The 16,008-nt window shown below is 36.8% G+C and overlaps 1 protein-coding gene across 4 annotated transcripts in view; it reads left to right on the forward strand.

Moving 5' to 3' along the window:
• The window catches only part of LOC126830306 (glycogenin-1), a 280,407-nt gene that overhangs the window by 55,298 nt on the left and 209,101 nt on the right, over positions 1-16,008 (forward strand). For all 4 annotated transcript variants that reach the window (XM_050560685.2, XM_050560679.2, XM_050560693.2 and 1 more), the window contains exon 3: positions 5,200-5,374. In XM_050560685.2, coding sequence (XP_050416642.1) covers positions 5,200-5,374 — 175 coding nt within the window. The remainder of the gene's footprint in view (positions 1-5,199; positions 5,375-16,008) is intronic.

Here is a 16,008-nt window from a genome sequence, read left to right on the forward strand (position 1 = left end):
TAAACGATTTTTGTAGTTTCCAAACGATTTTTATCGATATCAAACGATGTTTTGAAATTAAACTATATGCATAGTTTTTAGCGCTAAAAACCACTTATTAAACGATACAAGTTTTACAGTAATTCCTGCATCGTATGACCGATACAAACGTGACCCTTTCGTGCTTGGGTGCAGCAATTTAAAACATGACGCACTCAAGACACACAATCAGGGATGCATTATTGTAATTTGTTTTTTGTAAAATATGTTACAAAATGTGGGCCCGCATCATTCTAGATGGGCAGGGAACTTTTATGGGTCACCTGCCCGACTGCAGGTTAAGTTTGAAGTTATTTCAATCACTGAATGTAAGTTTATAACCCAAAGATCTTGGTTCGCGCATAGCGGATCGTAACTTCCTGAATTATGGCCCCTGATTTTACGAAAAATCGCGTTTTGAGCTTGTGGTCCCTATAGAGGTCACAATGGATCCTCTAGAGGTCACAATTTTTATCCGATTTTGATGAAACTTAAAACATATCTTTATATTCTAAAAATCTGAGTCCCTTTTGATATTTGCGCATTTCAGACCATAACTTTTTGGATTATGGCCCCTGATTGTACAAAAATTGTTTTTGTTTTTAACTTGTTCTCCATCCATCTCTTGCAAAATGTGGGCGTATCCTGCCTTGCCGCCCCTGAAACGCAAACAGTGTAAAAATATGGTATATCAAGGTTGTGAACCCTCTAGAGCTCACAATTTTGATGAAACTTGAAATGCATGTTTATAACCCAAAGATCTTGGTTGCTGTCGATATTTGCGCATATCAGATCACAACTTCCTGAATTATGGCCCCTGATTGTACAAAAAATCACTTTTTGTTTAGCTTGTTCTCTATCCATCTCTTGAAAAATGTGGGCGTATCCTGCCTGGTAGCCGCTGGTTGTCCGATTTTGACGAAACATGAAATGTAGGTCAATCTCCCGAAGATCTTGGTTCCTTTCGATATTGGTATGTATCGGACCATAACTTCATGGATTATGGCCCCTGATGGTACGAAAAATCACATTTTTAGCTTGTGGACCCTCTAGAGGTCACAATTTTGATCTGATTTTGATGAAACTTGAAATGCATGTGATATTAAACTGGATAATCTCTCTGTCTCGGACAAATTAATATCTGATCATTTCCCGGCAACTTTTAATCTTATGATTCAGAAACCACAACCAACAAGAAAGACTTTAACATATCGAAGGTTTAAATCATTTGACATAAATAAATTTAAAGAGGAAATAGTGAACTCGAATTTCAATGGCATTCAACGTATTCAAGATATACAAGAGAAGGCAACCCAATATCACTCAAAGCTTGCTGAAATTTTGGGCTCGCTTGTTCCTCTTCAAACGAAAACATTTACTATTCGTCCCAATACGCAGTGGTTTAATATTTTAGAAGCCAAAAGGGACCGTAATAAGGCTGAACATCTGTGGCGGAAAACAAATCTACATGTCCATAAACAGATTTATAAATCTTTAAAAAACAATGTGAATAAATTAATTGAAGATGCTAAAATTAAATTTTACTCTGATAAAATAGAAAATGGCGAAAACAGACAAAAAGACCTGTATAAAGTTGTGAATTTCCTTTTGGACCATAATGCTGAGCGTACTATCCTCCCGGACAATGATAATGACACTGAACTTGCAAATTTATTCTCTGATTTCTTTCAAGTAAAAATACAGAAAATACGAACTGAACTTGATGATTTAAATAAAACTATTGACTTTAACGCTCATGATTTTGATAAGTTAGAAAATTCTGTTTATTTAGAAAATTTTAACTTGGTTAGTGAATCTTTTGTTTTAAAGCTAATTAAATCCTCTGCTCCTAAATCTTGTTCATTAGACCCTGTTCCGACTTCTGTTCTTAAGGACTGTCTAGACGAAGTTATTCCAGTTTTTACCAATATTATTAATTCTTGTATATCATCCGCTACTATTCCCAACGTTTTCAAATGAGCTTATGTTACCCCTTTAATTAAAAAGTCTACACTGGATCCTAATGTTTTTAAAAATTACAGGCCAGTCTCTAACTTAAGTTTTATTTCTAAAATATTGGAGAAATGTATTGCTTCTCAGATAAAGGCCCATCTAGATGATAACTGTTTGTATGAACCATTTCAAAGTGCTTATATACAATTTCACAGTACCGAAACAGCTTTAACCCGGGTTTCAAATGATATTTTAATGGAAATTGATAATAGAAAATGTACATTTTTAATTTTATTAGATTTATCTGCTGCTTTCGACACGGTGGACCCTTCCATTCTTCTACGTAGACTTCAATTTAAATTCGGTATTTGTGGCTCTGCATTAAATCTTTTAGAGAACTATCTTGTGGGTAGAAAACAGTGTATTTTAGTTAATTGCAAATCGTCGTCTGAATCAGTTTTGTCATCTGGGGTTCCCCAAGGTTCTGTTCTTGGTCCGATTTTATTTACCCTCTATACGTCACCATTAGGAGATATTGTCAGAAAATATGGTCTCAGCTTTCATTTGTATGCCGATGATACTCAATTATATATTTCATTTACACCTAATTGTCCATCTTCTTTCAATTTATCAAAATTGCAACTTGAGAACTGTATTAGTGAAATTAGAAAATGGATGTCAAAGAACTTTCTAAAATTGAATGATGATAAAACCGAATATTTGTTATTAGGCTCAAGGCATCAATTAAGTAAATCTGCACAAGATAAACCCCCTGTTGTAATTGGTAATTATTATTCTGCTCGTAATGTTGGCGCTATCTTTGATAGTTTTATGCTTATGGGAGCTCAAGTAAATAATATTTTTAAATTGTGCTATTTTAATATTAGAAATATAGGTAAAATACATAAATGTGTAACTGTAGAGGCCACTAAGTCACTTGTTAATTCTCTGGTCACTTCTCGATTAGATAACTTTAATTCACTTTTAGTTGGTTTACCTTTAAAGCTTATAGATAAATTACAAAAAGTACAGAATACTGCGGCTAGACTTGTTACTTTAACTAAGAAATGTGACCACATAACTCCTGTTTTATATAATTTACACTGGTTACCTGTTAAATATCGAATTGATTTTAAGATTTTATTACTTACTTTTAAATGTTTAAATAATTTAGCTCCTGTTTACCTCTCAGATCTTTTAGAACTTTATACACTTGGCCGAACATTACGTACATCAGATAAACTACTTTTAAAGCCCAAAACTGTTCAACTAGTCTCTTATGGTCAGCGCTCTTTTAGTTATCAAGCACCTGTTTTATGGAATAATCTACCATTTAGTTTAAGATGTTGTACATCTCTATATTCTTTTAAAAAACAACTTAAAACACATTTATTTAAACAGGCTTTTAACTGACTCTGTATACAATCGTTAACATGCCCATAATCTTGTTGTTTATGTGTGATTTACATTGTCACTTTGTAAAGTGCCTCTGAACATGTTATATGAAAGGGTGCACTATAAATATGCTGTAATAATAATGATAATAATAACCCAAAGATCTTGGATCCTTTCGATATTCGTGCATATCGGATTGTAAGTTCCTGAATTATGACCCCTGATGGTACGAAAAATCACATTTTTAGCTTGTGGTCTCTCTAGAGGTCACAATTTTTATCCGATTTAAAAAAAAACGTTTTAGTATATCACCGTTAAACCCTAATGATGGTTGGGTTCAAATTTCGGACCAAAACTGTCGGACAAAATGGTCTCCCCTTGTACGCAAATAGTGTGAACATCATGTATATCATGTGGACCTCCTAGATGTCACAATTTTGATCCGATTTTGATGAGACTTGAAATGCATGTTTATAACCTAAAGATCTTGGTTCCTTTCGATATTCACGCATATCGGATCTTAACTTCCTGAATAATGGCCCTTGATTGTATGAAAAATCGTGTTTTGAGCTTGTGGTCCCTATAGAGGTCACAATGGACCTCTTTATATCTTTATATTCTAAAAATCTCGGTCCCATTTGATATTTGTGCATTTCAGACCATAACTTTCTGGATTATGGCCCCTGATTGTACAAAAATTTGTTTTTGTTTTTAACTTGTTCTCCATCCATCTCTTGCAAAATGTGGGCGTATCCTGCCTGGCAGCCGCTGGTTGTACAATTTTGATAAAACTTAAAATATATGTTTATATCCGAGAGATCTCGGTATATCGAGCCTTAAATTTCCTGGATTATGGCACATGATTTGACGAAAAATATGGTTTTTAGCTTATGAAACCTGTAGAGGTCACAACTTTTATGTTGCGGTCGCCTCTGTCCGTCCGTCCACAATTTGTTTGTGGACACTCTACAGGTCATAGTTGACTAAACTGTAACTTTATGGATTATGGCCCCTAATTGTTAGAAAAATCATATTTTAGCTTGCGGAGACTCTAGAGGTCACAATTGTTATCCTATTTAAAATACTGTTTAAATATATCACTGTTGCACCCTAATGATGGTTGAGTGAGAATTTCGTGAAAATCAGACCGAATCTGCCCGACAGAATGGCTGCTCCTTGTATGCAAATAGTGTAAAAGTATGTAATACCAAGGTTGTGGACCCTCTAGAAGTCACAATTTTTTATACATCCACATTTGTTTGTGGACACTACTGGTCACAATTTTTATCCGATTTAAAAAAAAACATTCGAATATATCACTGTTACACCATAATGTCAGACAAAATGGCTGCTCCTTGTACACAAATAGTGTTAAAATATGGTATATCAAGGTTGTGGACCCTCTAGAGGTGACAATTTTCATCTGATATTGATAAAACTTTAAATTTATGTTTATATCACAAAGATCTCGGTTCGCATATATTGGAACGTAACCTATTGTCCCCCACCTTTCGAGGAAAGCAGGGGACTTAATATGGGTTTGTCCGTCCGTCTGTCTGTCTTTCTGTCCATCTGTTCAGTGTTGGCTAGACTAGGTTGGACCTGGGAGTGACGTGGGCCAGATATCCTTGGCCTTCGGGTTTCGGAGTTATACTACTTTTAACCCGTGCAGCGCCAGGTCATTCGCTAGTAGTATGCTAATCATGTAATCAATATTGACGCATATCGGATCATAACATCCTGGATTGTGGCCCCTGATTTTATCTTCTTCTCTGCCATCTCTTTCAAAATGTGGGCGTATCTTGCATGGCAATGGCTTGTTCTCTTTTTCAGAGACCAGTTACAACAAGTATTTGATTTGGTTCATGAAGTAGATCTTTTAGATAGTCGTGATTCAGCCAACTTGGCATTACTTGGACGCCCAGACCTCAGCTGTACATTTACCAAATTTCACTGTTGGCGATTGACACAGTACGAAAAGGCAGTGTTTTTAGATGCAGATACATTGGTAATACAGTAATAATTGATAGTTTTAGTGTACAGTTTAGATGATTAGCAGTACATGATGGGTTGGAATATTTATTGATAGATAATTTGATAAAGGACTGATGAGTTTCTACATTAGGGAAAAAGAAATCTTGATCAAAATTTAAAAATATATGTCTTGGTTTTAAGGCTGGGAATTGATATGAAATTTCAATATCGATTATCGGCAAGAATTTGTCAGCGATTATCGATAATAATCGATTATCAATCATTCTTCCGGAAAAACCGAACTTTACCGACCTGTTATTTGTGTTGATCGAGTTACAGTAGTGTTATTATCCTAGTCTAATACTGTGCCGATGTACGTAAAAAAATCAATTAATGTAAAATAATTAGTTGCTAAATGTAGGATTAACTTGAGTATTATTCTAAGTTTTGTTCTTGATTCATTTAAACCTTTTTTTTATTCCTATATCTCCGATAAATACCAAGACAATACATGGTTTCTCTTTGCAAGTTACTGGCGATCACACAGTGTTACTAATAATAGAATAAAATATAATAGAAGGCGTCTATTGATTGGACAATAAAAAAAATAATTACCGGCTTTCAAAGTAGGATTTTTATGATTGGTTAATTTTGACGAGAACCAAAGTAGAATTCTTCCAAGAAATTACGAGAGATATAGATATTTTCCCGGGAAGTCAAAAACGTGTTTTGTATGGGCTGTATCTGACATGATTTAGTAATAAAAGCTGAATTGATCATTAATAATACAATTAGTTTTATCGTGAAAGCAGACAATTTCTCTACAAATCAATCAAGAGCAAAGAATGGAGATAATTCTAATTTTACTATATCACGTGCGATTGTCATTGTTCACAAAGTGCGTGACCTATTTTGGTTTCAACTAGTAATAACAACAAAAACAACGAAAATATTAAAATAATGTATTTAATCTTAAAATTTAGTTTTTTTACAATAATATATATTTAAAATGTGCCAGTTTGTAAGCAGAGGGGGAAAATAGTTGTTGTGTTGACGTTGTGTATTCGTTCATTCGTCTGCATGCCAGACTACGGCAAGTTCAGTCATGTGAAAGTGACTGTAACTTGCCGTCAGAAGGTAAATATACCGATAATCGATATTTGAATTTCAATATCGATTATCGTATCGCTAAATAACTTCTACCGATTATCGATTATATCGATATTTTTGCACAGCCTTACTTGGTTTTAAGCTTTGGCATTTTTATATGCCCATATTTTCCTGTGGACATATTATCTTATAGCCCCGATCAATAATCAATTGGGTTGTTTATTTTTCAACAGTTATCGAGAAATTAAACGCTTGTAAATAAATTGGACACTCTTTATTTATCAAAATTGAATGGTCAGCTTTAATCTGGACACTAGTACAAATTAGATGATTTTTATGAGATCATATTTTCATGTGGACGTATATTGTCGTTACCCCTGTCTATCGGTCTGGACCCTATAGAGGTCATAATTTTTATCCGATTTTGACAAAACTTGAAATATAGCTTGATATCCCAAAAATCCCTGTTCCTTTTGATATTGGCATGTATCGGCCCTTATTCTAAGTACTAGATGTGTTAGTGTGTTCTACCTGTTGTGTAAATTATCCATTAAATCCTATTCTACTTGTCTAGAGGGTCTGAAAATATTTTAAATCGAAGTCACATTTGAAAAGCTTTATGTTAGGCTATTCAAATCATTTGAGAGCCATTTCTTTCAAGGAAGGTAATAACCTCCAGATTTGATTGACTTCCTGTTCTAAGAATAGCTTTCCATAATGTCATCACTGGGATATCCCCCGCGTGTGGCGCTAATGTCAGTATTGTCCCAAATAATAATAAATGCATAAGATCAGCGGAAATGGCAATTTAAATGACTTGGATTACCACACAATTAATTCAAGTTGATTAATGACATTCTATAGACAGTCCGTCCGCGGATAATCTGCTTGTATTGTTTACAGATATATAGCCTATAACACGCTGGTGCCAATATCATCTACAGGCTCGAGTTCGACATTGATTGACAAGTGTTGATTTTTTCCGTCGCTTGACAAGTCGTAAGTAATATTTAAGTCGCGCGTGTAGTTATTAGATTCGGCTAAGAAGCACAAACAAGCAGGATATCAGAGAGATGGTCATTAACAAATGTGAATTTGGGAACAGAGCAGATTAGGTGGGAAGAATTGAAGGACTAATATTAATATAAGCTGAACATAGAAAGCCGCGAAGAATAATACAGGTAATTTGCAAAAAAATATATGTTATCAATGAAAACCAAATTCAACCTATTCTTATAAGCTTATTATTTTTATACGCCCACATTTTCAACTGGACGTATATTGTCGTCGCCCCTGTCAGTCCAGAATTGTTTGGGAACACTCTACAGGTCACAATTTTTATCCGATTTCAATGAAACTTGAAATATAGGTTAATCACCCTAAGATCTTTGTTCCTTTTCGATATTGGCATGTAACGTGGTCACAATTTTTGTCCAATTTGGTTTAAACTTGAAATGTATGTTTATAACCCACAGATCTTTCTTCCTTTCGATATTCGTGCATATCGGACCATAACTTCCTGAATTATGGTCCCTGATTCTACGAAAAATTGCGTTTTTAGCTTGTGGACCCTATAGAGGTCACAATATTTATCCGATTTAAAATAAACCTCTGAATATATCACCGTTACACCCTAAGGATGGTTGCGTTCGAATTTCGTAAAAATCGGACCGAAACTGGACAAGATGGCCGTCCCTCGTTCACAAATAGTGTTGAAATATTGTGTATCAGGGTTGTGGACCCTCTGCAGGTCACAATTTTCATCTAATTTGAATGAAACTTGAAATGCATGTTTATAGCCCAAATATCTTGGTTCCTGTCGAATTTTGTACATTTCGAATCGTAACTTCCTGAATTATGGCCCCTGATTGTACGAAAAATCACGTTTTTAATTTGTGATCCTCTAAGGTCACAAATGATATCCGATTTAAAAAAACGTTCGAATATATCATCGTTACACCGTAATGTTTGTTGAGTTTGAATTTCGTGAAAATCGGGTCAAAACTGCCGGACAAAATGGCCGCCCCTCTTTCGCAAATAGTATAAACATCTGGTAAATCAATGTTGTGGTCCCTCTAGAGGTCACATTTTTGATCCAATTTCGATGAAACTTGAAATACATGTTTATAAGCCAAAGATCTTGGTTGCTCTCGATATTCGCGCCTTTCGGATCCTCACTTCCTGAATTATGGCCCTTGATTGAATTTGTGGTTCCTGGAGAGGTCACAATTTTTATCCGATTTAAAAAAAAATGTGTGAATATATCACCATTACACACTAAGACCTTGGTTCCTTTTGATAATCGCGGATATCTGTACTTAACTTCCTGGATTATGGCCCCTGATTGTTCGAAAAATCGCATTTTTAGCTTGCGGATTCTCTAGAGGTAACAATTTTTTTCCGATTCTAAAAACCGTTTAAATACATCACCATTCCACCATAAGGAAGGTTGAACTCGAATTTTGGGAAAATCTAAATGAAACTGTCCTACAAAATAGCCGATCTTTGTATGCAAATTGTGTAGAAGTGTGTAATGTGAAGCATAGGCATACGAGCCGGGTGGGGGGGGGGGGGGCAGGGAGGGTGAGGTCCCCATACCCCGCGACGATTGATTGTTTGTTTGGAATTTGGGTCAGCCAGGTAGGCTATATTGGACCAAATTGAAGTTGCTGTATTCACAGGCTGGAATAGCAGGAAAACGCATTTGCAACAGTTAAATTTTCAAAATTATCTCCCAACGGTCCCATCTCCGTGGACTAAACGATTGATCTTTTGATTGGAATGCAAATGGGGAAGACCGGTGCCGCTGTCTGTAAACCCGAAATTTTTTCGGGCATTTCGTGTTCTGCCCCCCTAACTGTCATCGAGCTCGTACGCCTATGATACGAAGGTTGGTTAAATAGATCATTTGAACTAATGTTTAACCTGCATTTAAATTTATGACAGAATGAGGCTGATAACCCAAGGTTTGTCAGTTTATTTGATGATCATCATTTAAATGTTTTCACTTCAGTTTGCAAATATCCCAGTAATAACTGAAAACAGGGCTTTTACTTGTTATTCTAAGGACTGTTAAGCATGTCGTACAATAATTAACCCCCAAAACAATAACTCTTTCACAATTTCAATCATTCAGGTACACAGAAAATAATTTTAAGAGGGCACAAACTGGGCTTTTGCACCAATGAAAGGAGCCAAGCAATATGGCTTCATGTTATCCTTGCTATATAATATGGTGGAAGCGGACGTAAAATACAACTAACACTAACCTAGGCCCAGATGCCAGTAAAATCTACAAACCTTACCCTCAGCAGATCACAGCACTGATTGCAACACAGACCAGGCTGCGCACGCTCGCAATATTACGGTTTCCCACACAAACCCCATGAAATTTTACCTTGACCACTACCCCGCAAAAGGCAATGTGTCTTTATTTAAGCAAACAAAATCGAATATGCCTACTAATTATTGATCTCACATCTCCCACCCATACTGGTCTAAGCCTACTATGCGGCTTCTCTGGCAAATTCTAAGGAAACACTTGTCTGCAGTATTACCCTAGGTGGAAACCGGTATTAAACCTAAAAGCACCCCCCCCCCCTTCCCATTTAGGATGGAACATAAAGGAAAAGTTCACTGTGTGGGGCTGACCTCTGAAAGATTGTTGGGACCATTGCCAAAACCAAGCCTGAAAGGGAACTAGATTTTAATGTAAGAATTTTTATATGCAATTGTTTGTGGACACTTGAAACTTGAAATATAGGTTCATCTCCCCAAGATCTTGGTTCCTTTCTATATTGGCATGTATTGGACTGTAACTGCATGGATTATGGCCCCTGATTGTACAAAAAATTGTGTTTTTCGCTTATGGACCCTCTAGAGCTCACAATTTTGATCCGATTGTGATGAAACCTGAAATACATGTTTATAACTTCCTGAATTATGGCCCCTGATTGTACCAAAAATCGCGTTTTTAGGCTTGTGGACCTTAAAGAAGTCATAATTTTTATCCGGTTAAAAAAACGTATTATTATATCACCATTACACCCTAAGGACGACTGAGTTCAAATTTCGTGAAAATCGGCCTAAAATTGACAGACAAAATGGCCGCCGTTTGTTCACAAATAACGTAAAAATATGGTATATCAAGGTTGTGGACCCTATAGAGGTCACAATTTTTATCCGATTTTGTTGAAACTTGAAATGTAAGTTTATAACCCAAAGATCTTGGTTCCTTTCGACATTCGCTCCTATTGTTACGTAACTTCCTGAATTATGGCCCCTGATTGTACGAAAAATTGCGTTTTTAGCTTGTGGACCCTATCGAGGTTATAATTTTTAGCTGATTTAAAAAAACGTATTATTTTATCACCGTTACACCCTAAGGACAGCTGAGTTCAATTTTCGTGAAAATCGGCCCAAAACTGACAGACAAAATGGCCGCCCCTCGTTCTCAAATAGCGTAAAAATATAGTATATCAAGGTTGTGCACCCTACAGAGGTCACAATTTTTATTCGATTTTGTTGAAACTTGAAATGTAACTTTGTAACCCAAAGATCTCGGTTCCTTTCGATATTCGGGCATATCGGACCGTAACTTCCTGAATTAAGGCCCCTGACTGTACGAAAAATCGTGTTTTTAGCTTGTGGACCCTATAGAGGTCATAATTTTTATCCGATTTAAAAAATCGTATTATTATATCACCGTTACACCCTAAGGACGGCTGAGTTCGAATTTCCTGAAAATCGGCCCAAAACTGACAGACAAAATGGCCGCCCTTCGTTCTCAAATAGCGTAAAAATATGGTATATCAAGGTTGTGGACCATGGGTTCCACGTCAGCTGTATATGACGGTCGGGACCTAGGGCTATGGATAATCAGTTTGATTGCACGATACTTTTGAAAAAAATAGATGTGTGATTAATTAATATGTGTCATCTATTTATTTGGGGATTTCGGCGGGGGACATCAGTCTCACTGTTGGCTTGTTTCCTGAATTATGGCCCTTGATTGTAGGAAAAATCACTTTCTTTTTAGCTTGTTCTCTATCCATCTCTCGAAAATGTGGGCGTATCCTGCCTGGCAGCCACTGGTTATTCGATTTCAACGAAACTTGAAATAAACCCCAAAGATCTTGGTTCCTTTTGATATTGGCATGTATCGGACTGTAGCATCATGGATTATGGCCCCTCATTGTACGAAAAATGACGTTTTTATACGGCAACATTTTCATGTGGACCTATATTGTCGTCAACCCTGTCCGTCCGTCCACAATTTGTTTGTGGACTCTCTACAGGTCACAATTCTTATCCGATTTTGACGAAACTTGAAATATAGGTTTATCCCCAAAAGATCTCGGTTGCTTACGATATTGGCATGTATCGGATCGAAAGTTCGTGGATTATGGCCCCTGTTTGTACGAAAAATCAAGATTTTAGCTTGTGGACCCTATACAGGTAACAATTTTTATCCGATTTTGTTGAAACTTGAAATGTAAGTTTATAACCCAAAGATCTCGGTTCCTTTCGATATTCGCACATATCAGACCGTAACGTCCTGAAATGTGGCCCCTGATTGTACGAACAATTCTGGTAGTAGAACAATAAAAGTTAATTGATATGTGCCAATGTAATCAATGGCGTGATTGATCATTCACACGTCATAAGAATTTTCTACAACAAAGCCGTTTACAGCTATTACGGTCATGCACGATGTAAACAAGGTTATTATGATCTTTGAAAAAGGGCAGTTGATATGAAGTACTGCTCTTCGAATCCAATCAAGTGTCATATCAAATAAAACAGCATAGAAATTACGTAAATCCTCAACAATGTACGTGTTTGGAGAAAAATGCATTTATAATTTTTATACGCCCACATTGAAATGTGGTCGTATATTGTCGTCGCCCCCGTCCGTCCGTCCGTCGTTAATATCCGATTGACTTTAAATTTATATGCAGTGTTTAAGGCCATGAAACGAAGAAGCCTATTGATTTTCAGTGATTTCCGATAATTACTGCGAGAGTTATGGCCCTTGATCACTTCAAAAAATCTTGTGGACGCTCTAAAGGCCAAAGTTAATATCCGATTGACTTTAAATTTATACACAGTGTTTAAGGTCATGAGACGAAGAAGCCTATTGATTTTCAGCGATTTCAGATAATTACTGCCAGAGTTATGGCCCTTGATCACTTTGAAAAATCTTGTGGACGCTCTAGAGACTAAAGTCAATATCCGATTGACCTTAAATTTATACACAGTGTTTATGGTCATGAGACGAAGAAGTCTATTCATTTTCAGTGATTTTCGATAATTACTGCCAGAGTTATGGCCCTTGATCACTTCAAAAAAGTCTTGTGGACACTCTAGAGGCCAAAGTTAATATCCGATTGACTTTAAATTTATACACAGTGCTTAAGGTCATGAGACGAAGCAGCCTCTTGATTTTCGGCGATTTACTATAAGTACTGCCAGACATATGGCCCTTGATCACTTTGAAAAATCTATTGGACACTCTAAAGGCTAAAGTTAATATCTGATTGACTTTAAATTTATACACAGTGTTTAGGGTCATAAGATAAAGTCTATTCATTTTCAGTGATTTTCGATATTTACTGCCAGAGTTATGGCCCTTGATCACTTTGAAAAATCTTGTGGACGCTCTAGAGGCCAAAGTCAATATCCGGTTGACTTTAAATTTATACACAGTGTTTAAGGTCATGAGACAAAGAAGTCTATTCATTTTCAGTGATTTTCGATAATTACTGTCACAGTTATGGCCCTTGATCACTTTGAAAAATCTTGTGACGCTCTATAGGCTAAAGTTATCATCCGATTGACTTCAGATTGATACACAGAGTTTAAGAGCTTGAGACGAACAAGTATATTGATTTTCAATGAATTTTTATGACTTGAACAGCTAAATCCATGATATTAAAAACCAAACAAATTCAAATGGTTTTCTGATAATTACTTCATGAGTGTATTATAAATGTTTCATTACCGAAAGAAGTAAAAATTTGCGACAACACTTGTTGACTGCCCGGACGATTTAGCTGCTGTGGGCGTATGTTTCGTTGCCTGGCAACCTATCTTTTATAGCGGTATTACGGCCTTGTGGGAATTGTAGAAATAAAATCTAGAGATTAGTTAACTTGCTTACTGAAAAATTAAAAAAATAATGTATTCCATTTCTATTGTGCAGCAATATTGATAATTCCATGTGTAGCAAAAATGTTGTGTATATACTGTTACTCTTATACACAACGATATTCTAGGGGGTGCTAGTGTCGCTAGCTGTGAAGTTAGTTATCCGTTGGTCATAGTTATACATTATTAAGATTTGCGTCACAATTCTGCGGCCCGTAATCCCGTAAGAGATGGTCTAAATCCAATAAATGTGAGATATATGCCGTGGATAATTATATATGTATCTTGATTTCAGAGTTACTGTATTACAACTCAAAATTGTCCTTTCGCGCATATCGGATAGTAACTTCCTGAATTATGGCTCCTGATTGTACGAAAATCGCGTTTCTAGCTTGAGGTCCCTCTAGATGTCACAATTATTATCCGATTTAAAAAAAAACGTTTGAATATATGACTTTTACACCGTAATTTTGATTGAGTTCAAATTTTGTGAAAATCGGACCAAAACTGCCGGATAAAATGGTCGCCCCTCGTACACAATTAGTGTAAACATCTGGTATATCAAAGTTTTGGACCCTCTAGAGGTCACAATTTTGATCTGATTTTGATGAAATTTGAAATGCATGGTTATAACCCAAAGATCTTGGTTCCTTTCGATATTCGGGCATATCGGTTAGTAACTTCCTGAATTATGGCCCCTGATTGTATGAAATATCATGTTTTTAGCTTGTTCTCTTGGTTCCTTTCGATATTCACGCGTATCGGATCAAAAGTTCCTGAATTATGGCCCCTGATTGTACGAAAAATCACTTTTTTAGCTTGCCGTCCATGTAGAGGTCACAATTCTTATCCGATTCTGATGAAACTTAAAACATGTATTTTATATCCCAAAGATCTCAATCCCTTTTGATATTTGCACATTTCAGACCATAACTTTCTGGATTAATGCCCCTAATTGTACAAAAAATCGATTTCCCATAATGTATCTTTAACTATTTTGAAAATCTATTTTCAGTAAACCGGGTAATTTGAAAAGGAGTGAAATGAAGGGATTTTAATTTCTGCTGTTCGACTAACCACGCCTATGACATAAGTCTTCCTTGATGAAATCTTTCGAAGGATATTATGACAAAAAACAATCACTTACTGGTTGTAAAGAAATAAAATTCTCTGGTCTATTACAACACAACTGTCACAGGAATTGGATTTGGTGATTGGCTTGACTGTTGATTCACAACTTCTTCCAAAAGTATCAAACAAAATTAAAGGCATCATTTCAACAACAGACAACAAATGTCTTCTTCATCCATCTATAGACCGGGAGCCCAGGAGGTTAGCGTAGCTAAAAAGTGTACCAATTTCCACATATATGGTATCAATGCATGCATATCTGGTATAATCAAAATGTAAGTCTGCCGGGTATTTGGTGGTGGGTGTGAATGTGAGGGCTGGAATTCTGGGCATGAATTCTTGAGCTAGATTAGCTCAAAACTGTACCACATGAAAATGGTACAGCAGTGTACCATTTCAAGTATTACAAAAACACTCTGACAGACATTTCTAGTGGTGGGGTACCCCCGACAGAGTTATGTAATTGCCAGACCACAGCTAGGCTAGATTAGCTGAAATCTGAACCACTTAAAACTGCTTGCAAGTTGTTCAGCACCACCACAGGAACCAAGAATGATCACTGCCAGACAATTTTTGCGGTGGGTTACCCTTACAGAACAGACACACCCAATATGCCACGCCTCCCAGCTAGGCTAGATTAGCTTAAATCCGTACCGCCTAAAACTGCTTGGAAGTCGTTCAGCACCACAGGAATCATGAATGATCACTGCCAGACAGTTTGTGCGGTGGGCTACCCCTAACGCACATGCCCAAAATGGCAGCCCTGCCCCTCCCCACCTAGGCTAGATTAGCTGAAGCCCGTACCACCTAAAACTGCTTGGAAGTCGTTCAGCACAACATGAATCATGAATGATCACTGCCAGACAGTTTGTGCGCTGGGTTACCCCTAACACTAACAGCCAAACCAAAAATGCCACGCCCCCAACTAGGCTAGTCTAGCTGACCCCCGTACAACCTAAAACTGCTTGGAAGTTGTTCAGCACCACCACATCAATCGAGAATGACCACTGCCAGACAGTTTGTGTGATGGGTTACCCCTGACAGACACGCCCAAAATACCTCGACCTCCCTCCCCCAACTAGGCTACATAAGTTGAAATCCGTACGATCTACAATTAAATGGACGTTGTTCGGCAAAACCGCAGGAATCATGGATTACCACTGCCAGACAGATTGTGCGGTGGGGTACCCTTGACGACCGGTCAAACTTGCCACGCCCCGCAACTAGGCTTGATTAGCTGAAGTCGATACTACCTAAAACTGGAGGTTGTTCAGCGCT

The sequence above is a fragment of the Patella vulgata genome, chromosome 1, assembly GCF_932274485.2.
Source record: "Patella vulgata chromosome 1, xgPatVulg1.2, whole genome shotgun sequence".
Taxonomy (NCBI): domain Eukaryota; kingdom Metazoa; phylum Mollusca; class Gastropoda; family Patellidae; genus Patella; species Patella vulgata.